The sequence below is a fragment of the Chionomys nivalis genome, chromosome 7 (genome assembly GCF_950005125.1).
Source record: "Chionomys nivalis chromosome 7, mChiNiv1.1, whole genome shotgun sequence".
NCBI lineage: Eukaryota > Metazoa > Chordata > Mammalia > Rodentia > Cricetidae > Chionomys > Chionomys nivalis.
The window spans coordinates 47,571,769-47,592,460 of NC_080092.1; the positions used below are offsets into that span (position 1 = coordinate 47,571,769).

At 42.5% G+C, this 20,692-nt stretch overlaps 1 protein-coding gene across 6 annotated transcripts in view; it reads right to left on the minus strand.

Annotated features, from left to right (window-relative positions):
- Dnah9 (dynein axonemal heavy chain 9) overlaps positions 1-20,692 on the minus strand; it is a 341,979-nt gene that overhangs the window by 111,772 nt on the left and 209,515 nt on the right. For all 6 annotated transcript variants that reach the window (XM_057773503.1, XM_057773502.1, XM_057773504.1 and 3 more), the window contains one exon: positions 14,010-14,270. In XM_057773503.1, coding sequence (XP_057629486.1) covers positions 14,010-14,270 — 261 coding nt within the window. The remainder of the gene's footprint in view (positions 1-14,009; positions 14,271-20,692) is intronic.

Consider the following 20,692-nt stretch of genomic DNA (forward strand, 5'->3'; position numbering starts at 1 on the left):
TGGGTACAAATGTATGTTAGAAATTTTTTCCTAATGCAGGCTCTCTGCTGATGCAAAAATCCCAATCAAGCCAAATCATGAGCCAAATTAAAAATATCCAAGTTTAATGGGATTCCTGTGCTCTTGGGTGGCCCCAAGGGGGAACCGGGAGGCCGCTAACATGACCACCCAGGGGAGAGGAAAGAGACCATGTGTTTCTCCTCTGGGAGCTCACTTAAATACCCTGTGGGAGTGGTCCTGACTTCCCCCCAGGGAGGGGTCAGGACCTGGCATGCTGGGATTTGGAGTCCAGACCAATACAATTCCCAGGCCTGGGGTCTGGGATAGATGTGAGGGGCTGGGGGCAACGTTCCCAATTTAACTACATACATACATACATATATCTATATGTATGTATGTATACACACATATATGTATGTATTATGTATATATATACACACAAACACACATATATGTATATATAACAAAATACATATATGCATTCAGTAACAATTACTGCAAAAAAGAGACCATGAATTTGAGGGAGAACATGGAGTGGAATATGGGAGAATTTGGAAGGAGGAAATGTAAAAAAGAAATATTGTAATTATATTGTATCTCAAACTAAAATTTTAAAAAGAAAAAGAGTCAAAACTCTAACCAGCAAATGGAGAAGAAAAATCTAAATATGTGAATATATGCCCTGTATCATAAGTGAAACTGTTTCAAATTGAAAGTAAATTTTTACTCATTTCTTTGAGGAAAAACTAAAATGTCTGAAAATACCCAAGGTCAGCAAAGAAGGAGGGAAAATCTGTATTTCTAAGTATTGACAAGAGCAGCTATCTTGAACAGAAATCAGGCAGTGTTTATTAAAAAGAACATGTTGAGTTTCTTATTGCTTTTGCAACTCAGTGATTTCAAAACATCCAGGTTTGTTATCTTACAGTTCTGGAAGCACAACACGAAAAGGAGAGGCTGGAAGGGCTGGCTCCTTCTGCAGCTGCAAGAGCACATACTCCGTGCCTCTTTGAGCTCCTCCATTGTTTTTGATCCCACACACATGGCCTGCATCACACCATAGTTCCCCACTTCTTCCATCATGTATCCCTTTCTCCCTTTGGCCTTCCTGTCTCCCACTTCTGCAGATTTCTGTGATTATGTGCAGAGCCCACCAGGACAAGCCAGGAACATCTCCTGTTCCCGGGTCCTTCACTTCATGGTATCTCTAGGCCCACTCTTTCCATGTGTGGTGATGTTTCACATGTCCCAGAGATTACAGTATGCATATCTTTGTAAATGACACTATTCAGACTGTTACATTGCTCAACCAAAGAACTGTACTTATTTGACCCCCAAATGACTTGCCATTTAAAATATGATATATAAGAATATTTTCATTATGGAAAACAAACCCTACGTGCTCAATGCTAGACAAACCAATAAAATACAGAGCAAGTCAAACATGGGACACAGTAATGTACTAAACGAAGTTTCAAGACAGGTACCCACATTAAATCATCTCGAGAGGGGGAACATAAGATTCTACATACAGGTGAGGTCACAGATCATTTTTCTTTGCTCATGTCACTCAGCATATGTGAAATCGATGTTTAATCCATTAACCTGCTTATAGACAAAGGTTGTTTCCATCTCAGAAGGGAAATAACATTTTTTTCAGTTGCTTTATTTTTTGGGGGGATCCATATACATTACCTTCCAGTTAGATTACCATCAGAGTGTAAATGATCCCTTTCCTCTATAACCAAGAAAGCTTGGGTCTCTCTCTCTCTCTGTCTCTCTCTCTCTCTGTCTCTCTCTCTCTCTCTCTCTCTCTCTCTCTCTCTCTCTCTCTCTCTCCTTCATACGGAATTTTCAAAGAAAGTAGGTTTTAGGTGTTCTTAACACCTGCATTTACTATGATGGTTAGTTTTATATCAGCTTGACACAAACTAGAGTCATTTGGAAAAAGGGGCACCCAATTGAGAAAGGGCCTCTGTAAGACTGGCTTGTGGGCAAGTTAGTTGTGCATTTTCTTAGTTAGTGGTGGTTGTGGGAAGGCCCAGCTTATGGTAGGTGGTGATACCCGACAAGTGGTGCCTGGGTGTCATAAGAAAGGAGCTGAGCAAGGCACGAGTGAGCAAGCGGGTGGCGGCCCTCCTCACGGTCTCTGCATCAGTTCCTGCATCAGTGATGGAGTGTGATCCTAGAGGTCTAAGGTGCCATACCTACCTTTTCCTCCACCCCTACAAATTCATCACAGCAATAGAAACCCCAACTAACAGAGATGGTTAGTGTTAACTGTCAACCTGACAGAATCTAGCAGCACCCAGGAGGTGGGACTCTGGGCACGCCTGTGGAGAATTATCTAGATTATATAAATAAGATATACAAAGACCCATCAGACTTGTCATTTTCCAGGCACATTACCCAGGCACAGGATTCAGGTCTGTACTAAATAGAGAAAGCAATCTAGTAGCACCAAGCATTTATTCCTTGTGCTCTGCCATCTTGACTATAAGTGCCTTCTGACCAGCCATCTCAAGCTCCTGCCTCCGAGACATCTGCTATGGTCACATGGGACTGTGGGCTAAAGGAAACTCCCTTTGCTTAGTTGCTTTCGTCAGGCTTTCCATCATAGCAATAGGAGAATAAAATGAAGACACAAGCCATACTAGAAGGGTGTGAAATGATGGCTTTGCTAGTCTTCGTGACTATTTCATTATAGTCATTGAAACATCATATTGCGCAGCTCAGACACATACAATCAAAAGAGAAATCAAGTTACTAGCCTTGACTTGCATTTATGTTTCCATACTTCTCATCCTTCTTCGTTCTATAGCTTTAGTTGGGATAGAATTTTCCATGCAGCCCTGACCTTGAGTTTTCATCAATCTTCCTGCTTCTGCTTCCTGTGTGTTGGGATTATAGGCGTGTACTAAACCTAGCCAAACTATAATATATTCTATATGTGTGTTTTCAGAAATATAAATGCACAAAGAATTGCTAGGGTGGAGATCCCTGAATTGTTACAGGGGGTCCTCTTAGGGAAAAGCTGTGGCTAGAGGGGAAATGAGAAGGACTTTATATTTGACCCTGTGTGCTCTCTGCCATTTGAATTATTTAGTGATAGAAAGCCACTGAATATTATATGTATAATAAAAATAAATTTATTGTAAAAATGCATGGGAAATAGAAAATTACGCCTAACTTCATGGAGGGGAAAAGGCCATGGTATTAAAAGATAAAATACTCCTAAACTAAGGCAGGGAAAGTTACACAGGATTTATTTCATCTGAGTAATAAAAGCAAAATAAAGCTGCCATGATGGAGACAGACTATGCAGTTACTGCCGAGCTCTGATTTACAGGTATTGTTTATGTGTTGGCTAAAGATTTATTTTTAACATTGAGAATAATGAACAAAGAGGGAAATGGTTCTTAGATGCCAGAGTCCTGGGAATGCCAAAGGGTTTGAGGATACTAACCAGGAGCCCTCCAGATCATGAAGCAGTGTTTGTTTTAGTTAAAACTATATATGGACCACCTTGATCCACCTTACTCTGTCAAAACAAATAAACACACACATTTGACCCTTTTCACCTGCGGTGGGTAAATACTCCTCGGAGGTAAATCTTAGTGTAGGTGTTGCTTGGCTCATCTTTTAGCCCACCCCCACCCCACACATCAGACCCACCTACTGCTATCCCTGCAGCTTACTCACACTCTGCCCCTCAGGCATCTGTAATTTTACAAACATCTTTCCTAACTCTTAATAGTTATCTCTTCCGACCACTGATTCTATCCTGATAGTATTTGCCCAATGGGCTTTGCTTTCCATTTCCTAACCAATCAGCTCTGCTCTCATCCCATCATCTCACGTCATTGAAGAGGTTTGTTTCTCTTATGCCATTACATACACACAGCTTGTAAACCTTAGTAGGAGTAGAAGACTACGGACAGAGGCGAGCCCATATACCCTGACTGCTGCTCCCAGAGGCCACCACATGTACTTTACCTCATCATCACTTAGATACTTCATGCCTTACCAACAAAGCACGTGTATGTATGTATGTGTGTATATATATATATACATACATATACATATTCAAACATTAGTTTTTATTATTTTATTACCTTTAGTGACTTTTCTAAATGTCATAAAAATTTTCAGTTAGCATTTATGTTTAATTATTAACATTGCTTTGCTTTGGCTTATATGTTTTCACGCACACTTTGATTTTTGAAACTGGTATTTTTACTTGTTAAGGTAATTTGAGAGCAGCAGAGCAAAGGACCAGGAGCATTCTACACAGCTCTTGTCTGTGGCTGTAATAATGGAGGCACACAGAGAGAGATCCATATGGGCAGAGGAGAATAGCAAAGGAAGACACAACAATCGGTGTGATAGGAGAGGCATCACAGGAGAAATTTCATAGTGCCTTGCAGGCATGATGACCACTTTGGACTATATTTTGACATAAAAGGAAATTAATGGAGGATCACACTTCTGCTGTAAAAAGACCACTTATATAAACAATCATCCCCCAAGTTGCATAAGCGAGGAGAAACTGACAAATTTTTACATAAAAAATGGGTCATGAAGAAGTAGAGAGAAATAGAGTGTCTGAATAATGATTGAAGAGATTGAATCGGTTCTAAAAATACTCTATCAAATAAATGTCCAAGACCAAGACCTGGTGGGCTCAGAGATGAATTTCACAAAACCTTTAAAGATGATTAACAACATAATGTAAACTCTTCTTAAAAGGCAAAACCCAAACCAAAACTTCAAAACCTCTCAAAGCCATAGAGGAAGAAGTACACTTAGGTTCCCTTATGAAGACAGCATTGCCCTGACAACTAAAGGCAGAAAGGACTTCACAAGAAAACTACAGCCCAACAGCCCAAGACCTTTGATGAACAAAGATGAAAAAGTCCTCAACAAGATGGCAGCAAGTTTCATCCCACAATACTCTAAAAGGACAGTTCACCAATAACAAATGGGACTTATTCCTGGAATGCAAGGATGGTTTAATAGTTCTAACAGATTAAAGGACGAAGAGTCTTTTCTTAGATGTAGAGAAGCATTAAAAATATTTTAGCAATATTCAAGTGTTTTAGGACAGAAACATCCAACAAATTAGGTATAGAAGGGATGCACATTAGCCCACCATAATAACAGAAGGGATGCACTTTCTAGAAAGTAAACTTACACGTAACATTATATGCAATGGTGAAAAACTGAAATCCTTTTTCCTAAGGTCTGGAAGACGAAAATGATGCCCAACCTTACCACTTCCATTCAACACAGGAGTTCAAGTCCTTGTAAGAGAAATAAGCTAACAAAGAAATGAAAGGCATACAAGTAGGAAAGGACGCAGTAAACTGTTGCTGTTTGCTGACAATGCAATGCCATATATAGAATTGAAACAATCCACTAATCAATGGGTGAAACTGATACAAGTCCAGTAATGTTGTAGGAGAGAAGTCAGTGCACAAAATCCAGCAGCATCTCTCCACATTGACAATGGCAGTTCCAAAAAGGAAACCAAGAGAATAGTCCTGTCTCAGTTACTGTTCTAGGGCTATGAAGAGACACAATAACCAAGGCAACTTACAGAAGAAAGCATTTGATTGGGACTTGACTACAGTCTCAGTGGCTTAGTTTATTATAATCATGGTGGGGATCATGGCAGCAGGCAGGCACAGTGTTGGAGAAGTAGCTGAGAACTACATACTGATATATAGGCAGCAGGCATGCGCGCACGCGCGCGCACACACACACACACACACACACACACACGAAGCCTGTTGTAAGCTTTTGAAACCTCAAAGCCCACTCCCAGGGACACATCTGTTCTAACAAGGCCACACCTCATTCTTCCCAAATAGTTCCACTAACCAGGGAACAAATATTTGAGCATATGAGCCTATGGGGACTATTCTCATCGAAATCACCACAAATCTACTTACAATAGACATACAGAATACTTGGGAATAAATTGAACCAAGGAGGTAAGTGAGCAGAACACTGGAGACTATAAACAATCACAGATAGTGAAGGCACAATAAGTGAAAGGATATTATGTGATCTTGGATTAGCAAAGCTTAGCATTTTAAAATGCCCATGCTGCTCAAAGTGATCTATAGACTAAGTGAAATCCCTTTCAAAATTCAGATGCAGTTTTTAGAGACAAAAAAATCTGAACCTTTAGTACCTATGGAGTCACAGACATAGCAAAATCACAATACTCAAAAGAGTAAAACTGGAGGTATCAAAATGCCTGAGTTCTGTATACTGTGATATTAATTAAAACCAAATGAGATTGGCATTATAGAAAACAGCACAGAGATATCTCAGGAAAACCCCAATAGCCACTGAATGATCCAAGAATCCATTTGTGTGTATCTACCTGAATGCTCTAACATCAGTACATCAAAGAAATGCCTGAACCACCATGTTCACTGCTGTGCCATTCACAGTGGCCACAGTTGGCAAAACCTCCAGGTCCACCAGGAGATGAAGTAGAGAATATGAAAATCTGTCGTCTGCAAGGTGAATGTAATTGGAAAACATCATGCTACATGGGATAAACCAAAGACAGGCAAACATCACATGGCATTACGTGTAGAATCTAAAACCATTAAGCTTACTTAAGTAGAGAGTGTAGCAGTGGCTGCCAGAAACTAGATGGAGAAGGATAGTAGGAATGGAGGACTTCAATGTCAAAGCATCAGCATTTGGAGATGTATTGCACTGTTGTAAATATATAGTTAATAGTCAAAGAGCTATGTTTTTGTTGCATGAATGGAATAAATTTCAAATCTTATTAGCACAAAAATTATTAAATATCGAGGCAAGTAATATGATAATTAGCTTAATAATTCCGTATATATATCCATCCCCATGAGCCCACACACCCTTATAACTTGTCAGTGTTTAATAAATGGGAGAGAAGATCCCAGATTGCTACGAGGCTCCTCTGGGGCAAAAGTGGATAGAGCACCAGAAGATGAGTGTGCTTCATCAAGCAGACACAGGAGAGATTATCCAAGCATTTGGATCCTGTATATATTGTAAAAATAGCATTGATCGAACTTTCTAATAGACTGACATATCTATTTATGTACAATATAGAGCCCACTAATTCTCGTCTTCCCCTCTCTGTGTCATAGGAAAATGAAAGGGAAGGGAGAAGAAACTGCCATCCCACACAGCTAGGGAGAGGAAGTGACCTGTCATGCTGTCTGCAGCAGGCAGTGATTAAACACACATTTCACCTCCTTTGTGGCAGAGGGATCCAGGATGATTTGAGTCTTTCACTTCTTGAGTTATTGACTTATACTTTGTATTTATTTCTATCTACCAATCTATCAAGCAAACAACCAACCAGATAGTTTATGGGTGTTCGCTTCATTCTGGTTTTATGAAAATCGAAGTGATTATGCTATGACAATATTGACAGCTGCCAAGTTTTTCTTCGTGACTGTTATTGATTACCTAGCTTTCATACATTATCTCATCCAGTCATTTTAACAATAGCGGGGGACTTTATATCATCATAGCTTCCTCTTAGCAAATGAGGAGGCAGAGCCTAAGCAAAGATAGACAGCCATGAATAGCACAGTAAATATAGTATATTTGCTCCAGACCATCTTAGGAAATGTAATCCCTGTGTCAAAAGATCTTAAGAAAGAGGTTAATTTTCTTAGTAAGAATTTAGCAGTGATAGAATATTCCACCCAAATAGGAAAGAATATACCTTCTTCTCTGCAGCTCATGGAACCTTCTCAAAAATCGATCACATACTCGGTAACAAAGCAAACATTCACAGTTACAAAAAAATATTCATAACCACCTGTATCTTATCAGATCACCATGGATTAAAGCTAGAATTCAGCAACAATGCTACCCCCAGAAAGCCTACAAACTCATGGAAACTGAATAGTCAACTACTGAACCATACCTGGATTAAGGAAGAAATAAAGAAAGAAATTAAAGTCTTCCTTGAAGACAATGAAAATAAAGAAACAACATACTCAAACCTATGGGACACTATGAAAGCAGTCCTGAGAGGAAAGTTCATAGCACTAACTGCCCACTTAAAGAAAACAGAGAAAGCACACATTGGAGACTTAACAGCCCACCTGAAAGCTCTAGAAAAAAAAGAAGCAGACTCACCTAGAAGGGGTAGAAGACTGGAAATAATCAAACTGAGGGCTGAAATCAACAAAATAGAGACACAGAAAACAATTGAAAGAATCAATAAATCAAAAAGCTGGTTCCTGGAGAAAATCAACAAGATTGATAAACCCCTATCCAAACTAATCAAACGGCAGAGAGAGAATTTGCAAATTAATAAGATCAGAAATGAAAAGGGAGACATAACCACAGACACAGAGGAAATTCAGAGAATCATTAGATCTTACTACAAAAGCCTGTATGCCACAAAACTGGAAAATGTAAAAGAAATGGACACTTTTTTAGATAAATACCATATACCAAAGTTAAACCAGGACCAGGTGAACAACCTAAATAGACCTGTTAGTCGTGAAGAATTAGAAGCAGTTATCAAAAACCTCCCTTCCAAAAAAAGTCCAGGACCAGATGGTTTCAATGCGGAATTCTACCAGAACTTCCAAGAAGACCTAATACCTATACTCCTTAAGGTATTTCACAATATAGAAACAGAAGAGTCATTGCCAAATTCCTTTTATGAAGCTACAGTAACTCTGATACCAAAACCACACAAAGACCCAACCAAGAAAGAAAATTACAGGCCAATCTCACTCATGAACATCGATGCAAAAATCCTCAACAAAATTCTGGCAAACCGAATCCAAGAACACATTAGAAAAATTATCCATTATGATCAAGTAGGCTTCATACCAGAGATGCAGGGCTGGTTTAACATACGCAAGTCTATCAATGTAATCCATCATATAAATAAACTGAAAGAAAAAAACCATATGATCGTTTCATTAGACGCTGAAAAAGCATTTGACAAAATTCAACATCCCTTTATGATAAAAGTCTTGGAGAGATTAGGGATACAAGGGTCATACCTAAATTTAATTAAAGCTATATACAGCAAGCCGACAGCTAATATCAAATTAAATGGAGAGAAACTTAAAGCCATCCCACTAAAATCAGGAACACGCCAAGGCTGTCCACTCTCTCCATACCTCTTCAATATAGTTCTCGAAGTTTTAGCAATAGCAATAAGACAACATAAGGGGATAAAGGGGATTCAAATTGGAAAGGAAGAAGTTAAACTTGCATTATTTGCAGATGATATGATAGTGTACATGAGCGACCCCAAAAACTCCACCAAAGAACTCCTACAGCTGATAAACGCCTTTAGTAATGTGGCAGGATACAAGATCAACTCCAAAAAATCAGTCGCCCTCTTATACACAAAGGATATGGAAGCAGAGAGGGAAATAAGAGAATCATCACCTTTCACGATAGCCACAAAAAGCATAAACTATCTTGGGGTAACTCTAACCAAGGAAGTGAAAGATCTATTTGACAAGAACTTTAAGGCATTGAAGAAAGAAATTGAAGAGGATACCAGAAAATGGAAGGATCTCCCTTGCTCCTGGATTGGGAGGATCAACATAGTAAAAATGGCAATTCTACCAAGGGCAATCTATAGATTCAATGCAATCCCCATTAAAATCCCATCAAAATTCTTCACAGATCTTGAAAGGACAATAATCAACTTTATATGGAGAAACAAAAAACCCAGGATAGCCAAAACAATCTTATATAATAAAGGAACTTCTGGAGGCATTACCATCCCCGACTTCAAACTCTATTACAGAGCTACAGTAATGAAAACAGCGTGGTACTGGCATAAAAACAGAGCAGTCGACCAATGGAATCATATAGAAGACCCGGATTTTAACCCACAAACCTATGAACAACTAATTTTCGATAAAGGAGCTAAAAGTATACAATGGAAGAAAGAAAGCATCTTCAACAAATGGTGCTGGCACAATTGGATGTCAACCTGTAGAAGAATGAAAATAGACCCATATCTATCACCATGCACAAAACTCAAGTCCAAATGGATCAAAGACCTCAATATCAATCTGAACACACTGAACCTGATAGAAGAGAAAATGGGAAGTACCCTACAACATATGGGCACAGGAGATCGCTTCCTATGTATAACCCCAGCAGCACAGACATTAAGGGCAACATTGAATAAATGGGATCTCCTGAAACTGAGAAGCTTCTGTAAAGCAAAGGACACTGTCATTAAGACAAAAAGGCAGCCAACTGACTGGGAGAAGATCTTCACCAACCCCGCTACAGACAAAGGTCTGATCTCCAAAATATATAAAGAACTCAAGAAACTAGACTTTAAAAGGATAATTAACCCAATTAAAAAATGGGGCACTGAACTGAACAGAGAATTCTCATCAGAAGAAGTTAAAATGGCCAAAAGATACTTAAGGTCATGCTCAACCTCCTTAGCGATCAGAGAAATGCAAATCAAAACAACTTTGAGATATCATTTTACACCTGTCAGAATGGCTAAAATCAAAAACACCAAGGATAGCCTTTGCTGGAGAGGTTGTGGAGAAAGGGGTACCCTCATCCATTGCTGGTGGGACTGCAAACTTGTGCAACCACTTTGGAAATCAGTGTGGCGGTTTCTCAGAAAAATTGGGATCAACCTACCCCTGGACCCAGCAATAGCACTCTTGGGAATATACCCAAGAGATGCCCTAGCATATGACAAAAGCATTTGTCCAACTATGTTCATAGCAGCATTATTTGTAATAGCCAGAACCTGGAAGCAACCTAGATGCCCTTCAATAGAAGAATGGATGAAGAAAGTGTGGAATATATATACATTAGAGTACTACTCTGCGGTAAAAAACAATGACTTCTCGAATTTTGCATGCAAATGGATGGAAATAGAAAATACGATCCTGAGTGAGGTAACCCAGACCCAAAAAGAAGATCATGGGATGTACTCACTCATAATTGGTTTCTAGCCATGGATAGGGGCCACTGAGTCTATAATTTGTGATCCTAAAGAAGCTAAACAAGAGGGTAAACCCAAGGAAAAACATATAGATATCCTCCCAGCTATGGGAAATAGACAAGATTGATGGGCAAAAAATGGGAATCTTGGGGGGTGGGGTGGGATGGAGATGAGGGGAGATGGGGAGAGAAAAGTGTGAAGGAGAGGATGAGGGGAACTGGGGGAATCGGGGTGATTGGGGGTAAAGGAAGGTTGGATGGGAGAGCAGGGAAACTCATACCTTAGTTAAGGGAGCCACCTAAGGGTTGGCAAGAGACTTGAACCTGGAATGGCTACCAGAAGCCCAGGGCAATGTCCCCAGTTAGTTCATTGGGGCACCTGAGGATAGGGAACCTGAAATGAACCTATCCTATAATCATACTGATGAATATCTTGCATATCGCCATAGAACCTTCATCTAGCGATGGATGGAGATAGAGACAGAGACCCACACTGGAGCACCGGACTGAGCTCCCAAGGTTATAATGAGGAGCAGAAGGAGAGAGAACATGAACAAGGAAGTCAGGACCATGAGGGGTGCACCCAACCACTGAGACAGGGGGGCCGATCTATTGGGAGCTCACCAAGGCCAGCTGGACTGCTACTGAAAAAAACATGGGATAAAACCGGACTCTCTTAATGTGGTGGACAATGAGAGCTGACGAGAGGCCAAGGAGAATGGCACAGGAACTTTCATCTGGCGATGGATCGAGAGAGAGACAGAGACCCAATTTGGATCAACCGTCTGAGCTCTTAAGGTCCAAATGAGGAGCAGAAGGAGGGAGAACATGAGCAAGGAAATCAGGACCACGAGGCGTGCACCCACCCACTGTGACAGTGGAACTGATCTATTGGGAGCTCTCCAAGGCCAGCTGGACTGGGACTGAATAAGCATGGGTTGAAACTGGACTCTCTGAACAAGGCGGACAGTGAAGGCTGATGAGAAGCCAAGGACAATGGCACTAGGTTTCGATCCTAATACATGAACTGGCTTTGTGGGAGCGTAGCCTGTTTGGATGCTCACCTTCCTGGACCTAGATAGAAGTGGGAGGACCTTGGTCTTCATGTAGAGCAGGGAATTTGGACTGCTCTTCAGTATCGAGAGGGAGGGGGAGTGGACTAGGGGGTGGGGATAGGGGGAGGGGAGCGGGGGGAGGGGGCAATATGTGGGAGGAGGGGGAGGGAAATGGGAAACGGGGAGCAGTTGGAAATTTTAAGTAAAAAAGAATAAAAAAAAAAAAAGAAAAAAAAAGAATTTAGCAGTGATCATCCTAATAAAGTAACTATTGGGTCACAGCCAAAAAAAAAAAAAAAAAAAAAAAGAATTTAGCAGTGAACAAACCAGGGCTATACAGATATTCATTTTTGTGTGTAAGCTAGAAATCAGGAGGGAGGAAGGGAGAGAGGAAGTTTTGTTTTGAAATCTAGCATGGTTTAGGTGAAATAAAATGAGGTGTGGGGGCATGTGGTGGTGTTAGATGCCATCTGATCGCAGGCCTGAAGATTGGCATGAGTGATGTCATTAGGGAGAAGTCTGCCATAACAGGCCTGATGCACAGCTGGTCTCACAGAGACTGTGTCTGTGCACAAAAGGCGTGTACAGGTTCACTCTCACTCACATACACACACACCCCAGCACTGAGAAGAGAAGTGAACATGGTGACTCACTCCTCACCAAGAAGCTATTTGCTATTGAATTCATACCTGCTGGGAAAGGGAAAATCAGATTTTTGCCAGCAAGTGACACTGGGTCCTGTGCCCAGCAAGAGTTGGCCAGCACAAAAGGGACTCCATGTTTTCTTTGTGTGTGTACTTTTTTTCTTATTGAGTTTTGTTTATGTTGAGAAAGAGAAAAAGAACACAAAGTTGGGGGACTAGGGATGTGGGGAGATCAGAAAGGAATTGGGGAAGGAGAAAGAATATGATCAAAATATATTGTATGGGAAATTTTAAATAAAAATCCAGGAAAAGAAATCCAACTTATCTGGAGATGACACAGAGACATGGGCGTCTCCAGTAGATGGGAAGCAAGCAAGACCCTTACAGGGCAGAGCTGTTAAATGTTTCTTAGATCTGCTGTCGGATGCTCGTTTGTAGGGAGAAATGAATTGCCGTTGCCCTAGGAAGGTCAGGAGGAAGCAGAGCATGGGGGACAGGTCCCCAGGACTGGAGCAGCATCTCCAGGAACGACGTTGGGCATCTGAATGGACGGGACAGCTTCTAGCCCCCTCTGGTGTCACCTCATAGCATCGTCTTTCCTTCTCCCCTTGCCTCTCAACCATGGTTATCAAATGGGAAAGTTAATTGTGGAAAATGAGAAAGGAGAACCAGAAAGCCATGTGCCTGCCTCACCCACAGAGCAAATTTAAAGAGATTTGACGAATACATCTCAAAGTCATACTTTTCCTACCAAATGTGAGCTAACCTTAGTTGATGCACACTTATACAGCTGCCAATCAGTTGAAAGTGTATTAATTTTGCTTTTGTGGTTTATTTTTTAAAAAGTATGGTTTGGAACCAGCACCTGATTTAAGCCCCAGATCTTAAATATTTCAGTTCTTACCAATCTGTGTGGCCTGCGGAAGGGAACTGGTGGGGAACATGACCCTAATTTATGTACCAGACAAACCTCTGGGACTGAGTTCTGAAGATACAAATTCAGAGTCCCACCTCTCAAAATTTGTGACCCTTGGCATATAAAGCTCCTCCCTAGGTCTTGATTTCCTCATCTGAGAAGTGGGGAGGCTGGACTAATTGATTCTCCGTGTTCTTTAAGGTTGAAAAGATTCGCAGTTTTGGGATTTCATCGCTCATCCTTGGGCTCTAGTGTGCAGTCAATTTAAACTGATGGTTATGGACTGAACGAATAAGCTGCAGCTGTAGCTGCTGGGGCCCCGCCCTCGGCCCTCCCAGGTGTGCCCTGTACCACGTTATGAGAACCAAGTGTTAGGTGTGGAAGGCAGACAAGCCTGCGTGACTGTCCTACCTTGTTCAGGGTGTTGAGGGCTGCCTGGGCTGCCGTGAGGGCTGGCTCGGCTTTGGCCAGGTCCTCCTCACAGTCCCTCTGCTTCTGCTGCACCTCCAGCATGATCAGGGCCACCTTCTGCTCCTCCTCGTCGGCGATGGCTTTCTCCCTGCTCATCTTGGTGGTTTCCACACCCACCACCTGGATCAGCTTGTCGGCATCTTCGTTCTTCTGCTTCAGCTCCACCTCCTGCGTGGCAAGCTTGGCTTTCAGATCATCCACCTGTGCCAGAGAACACAGGGCCCATCAGGAGCAGACCAGGGAGTCTTCGGTGCTCGTGGCTCCATGCGCCGAAGGCTGCACAACAGAACCAACCGAGATCCTCTTCATAGCCAGAGGTGGGAGGCTGCATTCTCAAGCAGAACTAAACTCCCTGAACTGAGGAAAAAAGAAAAGGCACGCAGGACACCCTTCAGTGTGGTGGAATGTCTGAAATCCACATGCCTAGAACCTTTTCCTTAATGCCCAGACGATGTGGGATGCTTCTTACTGAATCAGTGCTTGTGTCCTTTAAAACTCCATGGGCCTACATCCATGTTTGCTGCTTGAACTATTTCCAATAACCAGGAAATGCAGCCAGGCCTAGACGTCCATCAACTGATGAATATAGAATGGACACACACACGGAATGTTATTGAACCATAGGGAAAAGATAAATGACACTTGCAGAAAATTTGATGAAACTGGAAATAATTGTGTTAAGCAAAACAAGCCAGAGTCAAAAGAACAAACACCACATGCTTTATCTGTGATTACAAATCTCTCTCTCTCTCCCTCTCTCTTTTCTCTCTCCCCCCCCTCCCTCTCTCTCTCTCTCTGATTATAAGAGGGGAGGAAGAGATCTTAAGGGAGGTGGAATGAAATAAAGAGCAGGAGCAGAAACTAGGAGAAGGAAATCAGCTAGCTGGGGAGGGAGGTAGTATCCTGGTGTGTTTCTCTGTTCCCAGGATAAAATATCCACTAAAAACAAGCTGAGGAAGAAAGGTTTATCTTACTGGTTACTGTCCTTGAGAAGGGATCCAGGGCAGGAACTGGAGCACAGGCCCCCGAGGACGCGGTTTGCTCGTCAGGGCGCATGCTCAGCTACTTTTCTTAGACCCAGGACCACCTGCCTACGGTTGGTACCACCCACAATGGGCTGGGCCCTCCTTCGGTTAACAGCTGAGAAAATGCTCCACAGACAAGGCCACAACTCCTCAGCTGAGGGTCCCTCGTCCCAGGTGTCTCTAATGTGTGTTAAATTGACAAACAGTACCTAGCACAGTGGCAGTGGGGGAGGGTAACGAAGAAGAAAAACACGAAGTGACACGTGAGAAGGCCTCGATGAAACTCAACTTTTTACCGTGTAAATCTAAAAATATTATTGTTATTATTAATAAAGCCCTCTATGTGCCTAACATTGTACTTTCCTGTGAGGGCTCTTAGCAAGGATCCGTAGTCATGTAATTAAAATTGTATGTTGCCAAATGTGCGGAGGATTCACAAGAGGGAATATTTACTCTGCAGCCAGACAGTGTCCAGGCCTTGCACACAAACAAGGACAAACCTGACCCATGACCTCCAGCAACTGTCCAGGGAGCTGACCCCTTCCCTTCAAGAGAAATGAGAACAGAGAGCTGTGACAAGCTAGGGTCTCTCCCTCCAGTCCTAGAACAGATTTGAAGGGTGCCCACATGAAACTGCCTGATAACTGCCTCAGGAAGCCAGCCTGCCTCGAGGCAGAGATTAGGCAGTCTGATTGACAGCTTACAGACACACTCCGAAAAGATAAATGGTAACTCCTGTGGCAGTATAGCAGTTGCCCTCAATGGCCAGAACCTGACTGATAATATACAGTTATTATTATTATTGTCACTTCCAGTGTAAGTCCAAAGAAAGCCCTAACCCATCCCATAGAATGCTGCTTTCCAGGGAGACCTTCCTCCACTTCCCCAGAGGAAAAGCCTCCAGGCAGGGCCTTCTCTTTCTATACTCCAAAGCTCCCCCATTCCTCCCCTTGGGTCTTGGCTAAAGAAGGACCAGCTGTGCTGCCGGACTCCTTTGCTGTTAATAGGCTTTCATTTGGAGGCTTTGGATGCCTCCACTTGGTTAGTCCTTACTAATTTCCACAATCCTTAACTACAAATGGATGGCGATATTGAGACTAGACAGCCAGAGTACAAATGGCCCTAGCCAGCCGGATTCCTCATGCAGCCTCTGGTGTCAAATGTCATATGGAGGCATAATGAAGCCTCGTGAGTGGGTTCAAGGGGGTCTGGTTTTCTGTGTCTCTTCAGATCAGCTGAGTGATGGTTTGAGATTGGACTCATTGGGCCAGCATCATCAGCTTCAGCATCAGCACCATCAGCATCACCCAGAACAAGTTGACTATGCAAACAAGTTGATAATGCAAAAACCCAGGCCTTAGTCCAACCCCCACTAAGTGAGAAACTCTGGAGGTGAAGCCTTGTGGCCTCTGTGGATTCTGAAGCTAGCCTAGGTTTTGAGACTGGCCGGTCTAGCATAATGGCCTTTTCAAGTGCAAAGGGAAGACAGACTTATTTATTCTGAAAGGCTAAGAAGCCGTTTGTATTTGCAGTATGGCTCATAAACCTTACATTGCAGGCTGACCTCTCGCCTCTTATTTTCTTGCGGTCTATTGAGTGCAACAACCACAGATTACTTTGGAGTTCCTGGAACACGTCAAACAGATTCATTGCTTTATGATGCAAAATGCATAAGTCGAAAAATAAAACTGAGGCTTCCACGCCTCTGATAATTCCCCTTTCATGGCAGATCAAAAGAAAGAAAAGGAAAGGGGGCCAAAAAAGAATGTTCTTTAATTTCGTGTATTCATGGAAGCCAGAGTCTGTTTTAACCTCAAATAAAGGCTGCTCCTTGGAACGTGTCTTATATTCACGAGTTGGAAGGTTAATCTGCTTCCATCTCCCGTTGTTCAGCTGCAGCATTACTTCTACAAGGACAAAGATGCAATTGTAAATCAAAATGATTGAGCTACATAATCACCCAGTCAGCAAACACACCAGTAACTTTTTGTTTCTTTTTAAATCTTGAGAGATTTGAGAAAATTGAAGGTTTTTTTTTTCTCTTTTTCTTCTTCTCTTTTCTTTGTGGTTGTTTTGTTTTGCTGATTGCAGATATGGCTGTGACCTCAAGCCCAAGGTAAATAATCCTCTTCAGTATGAATAGGAATTTAATAGCTCTTAAGCTGTGATGTGGAGTGACAGCAGGGTTCTGCCAGTCAGAAGGAGGCCACTCCCCACTAACCACCAGCGACAGGGAGCCCAGGTTCATGTTAGGACTCTTCTTTAACAGAAAAACAAATTGGAGGCAACTGGGTTAAAGCTTTCTTGTTCTCTTAACAAACACATCCGAAACCCCACTTCGCATGTCTTCTTACTTAATGCTACCAAAACGGGAACATGAAAAGGATCTCAGGAACACAGAAAAACCCTTCCCACAGGACTGCTGGTTCCATGCAGCTGAGCCATGTACCATTCTCAGGGAAACACCTGATGAGACGGTGAAGGCATCTGGGTTCTGGGCAGACCTTGGGGGTTTAATAACCAAGCACATAGGGTTCCCTAGAGCCCCAGGAATGATGCTGAGAATTAGAGGAGCTGAGAAGAGGTATATTTCAGGGATAAAAGTGCATGTATCTTCCCAGAGATGTCCATGGTGGTGGTGGTGGGGAACACTTAACTTCCTGTAGCTTAAGGTGCTTGGGGAGGGCTGTGACCAAATCACTTGCTGGAGAAGGGAGCTTAGGGTAACTGGTAGGAGCAGACACTGCAGAGAGGGGTGGGGGTCCAGGGCTTCTTTCTACCTCATCCACTCTCTACAATCTGCCAGCTCTTCTTGTGAGAACGTGGAGTTTGTATCAGATCCTTCTCTGCTGCTGTGATAGAACGCCATGACCAAGGCCACTTATGGGGGGTATGGATTATTATTTGGGGCTCAGGGTTCCATAGGGATAAGAATTCTTCACCATGATGGGAGGGAAGCAAAGAAACAGGCAGACATGGAGACTTTAGCTAGAAACAGGCCACAAACAGGAAGCAGAGAGAGTGAACTGGGGATGGGAGAGGCTTTGAAAATGCAAAGCCTGCTCCCCAGTGATGTTCTTCCTTCAGCAAAGCCATACCTCCTAAGCCTCCCCAAATAGAATCACCAACTGGGGACTAAGTATTCAAATGTCTGAGAATACAGGAACATCTCCTTCAAACCACCACAGACTTCGAAGTAGCTTTCCTCTCAGACACAGATGTGTCCCCTTCCTACCAGTATGTTTACCTTTCTAATACAAACGTTTTCTCTGTATTTAGGGAGCAGAGTTGCGAGTTTACATTGCACCCTTATAGTCAGGATGGTGCTGTTCCAGTTTCTACTCGACCCTGGGCTGACCAATGAGGATCCAGATCACAGACAAGGCTTGACTCTGGGTGGAGTGGCTCATCAGAGTCAATGGTTCTTCACCTGGAAACTTGGTTGCAAACCCTAGGAAAAGACACTGTGGTTGGCTGCCGAGCAGGCATCATATAAGCCTGAGTAGCCATAGGACAAGAGGTGACCTGCTTTAGCACGAGTAACAGAGAAGACAGCCAAGAAGTGGAGGAAGCCATGACGTACAAGGACCTAATTTGAGAAGCTAGTGCCAGCCTGAGTCAGATGAAGCTGTTCATGATATTTCAGTTGCATGAATCAAGTTGTATTTTAAATTTTGTTTTGTTTTTCTTAAACCAACTTAAATTTTGGTTGGTTAGTTATCAAAAGAGTTGTGATAACTGTATCATGTAATTTAAAAAATTACAACACTTTACTGTATTTAACCAACATGGGCAGCGTGTTATTTTAACACATAATTATAGAAAACTACTAAAATATCTTACATCCCTTTTAGCAGACTAAGTCTTCAAGTTCCAGGGTATGCATGATACCTCGACCAAACCTCAGTTTGACTCAGCCAAATTGTTGTTGCTGGTGTTTGAGACAGGGCCCCTCTATAGTTTGGTCCAGTCACAAACTCAGGATCTTTCAGTCACAACTTCCAGAGTGTTGGGATGACAGGCACCATGACAACCTGGAATTACAGGCATGTGCCATTGCAACCTACTATTACAGACATGCACACGACAACCTGGAGCTGCAAGCAAGCACCATGACAACCAGTTGACACCCTATGGTGGGAGACATCGAACTCAGGCCCTTGTGCCAGCTAAGTAAATGTTCTAGCACTGAGCTTTGCACCCACCCTAGTCAGAGTGTGAATACTTGGTAGCCACAGGTGTAAGTGGCTGGGTGTGCCCATCCTGTGTTTGGGAATGTCATGTATTTCCTTTCTTTCCCTCTGTTTTCTTCCCTTCTCAATCTTATACACAGAGGTTTAGTCCATTATCATCATGGCAGGAGATGGTGGTGCAGGCAGATACTGTACTGGAGAAGGAGCCGAGAGTTCTACATCTTGATCCACAGGAAGAAGACCCATGGTCATACTGGGGGCAGCTTGAGCAGACGAGACCTCAAAGCCTGCCCTAACACTAACACATTTCCTCCAATAAGGCCATACCTACCTCAACAAGGCCACACCTTCTAATAGTTCCACTCCCTATGAGCCTATGGGGGTGTCATTTTCTTTTAATCTACCACATTCATATGTGCAAGTGTCTACTTCTGGGTATGTGCACTGAAGAGTGCAGGTCCCTGTGGCAGCCAGAAGTGGGCGTTGGATCCCCTGGAGTTAGAGTTCGAGGCAGCTGTGAGTGAGACAGGTGCTAGGAACTGAAACTAAGTCCTTTGCAAGAGCGATATGCACTTAGAACTACGGAGCCATCTCTCCAGTCCCAATCACACAATTTTCATGTTTTCATTATTGCAATAATCACGAGCACCTCTTATATAACAAGTATTAATAAATGAATTTGCATCTTGTCTGAGCCAGAGCTGTAACATTCTTTCAGCGTACGCACCCTGATTAGGATCATGGAAAACTGTCATACTCAGGTGGTAGAATTCTGTTAACAATATAATTCAAATTATTAGCCTTTTACCCATGATTATGATGGTATAAATTAGCCTTTTCCTACCACCGAAACAATGACAGGTAAAGTACTTACACCATTAGGAATGGAGATGCCACTTTTACTAGAAGAATAAACTGTGCAGCCATTGATAAGTGTTTACACAATGCTTCCCACTCAGGTAGCATTGCCCGAAGTCAGCCTGCCTTCCTACTGCAAGCCTGGAGATGATGCGGGAACTGCTTGTCTATTCTCCCACCATATACTCACATGACAGTTTAAGCACATCTTTCATAGAACACCTACTATGTACTGGTTTTTGAGATGAAAGATTAATTTTCTACTAAATTAAATTAATTTTTTATTTACTGTAGTGATATCTACAAGGGAAGAAATGTAATTCAAGGAGGGGACCACAGATAAGGGCAGACATAACTCTGTCAGCTTCGAAGTGCTTCGGAAGGGATAGAAAAACCACTCAGGATCAGCTGACAAAGTGCGGACATGGCTGAAGACACGCAGACAGGAACTAGCTGGAGGGAGAAAAGCATAGCGTGGAACAGCATGCAAGGGCCCAGAACATAGCCAGGGATTCATCCATGCAACAGTTATTACATCGGTGTTGCC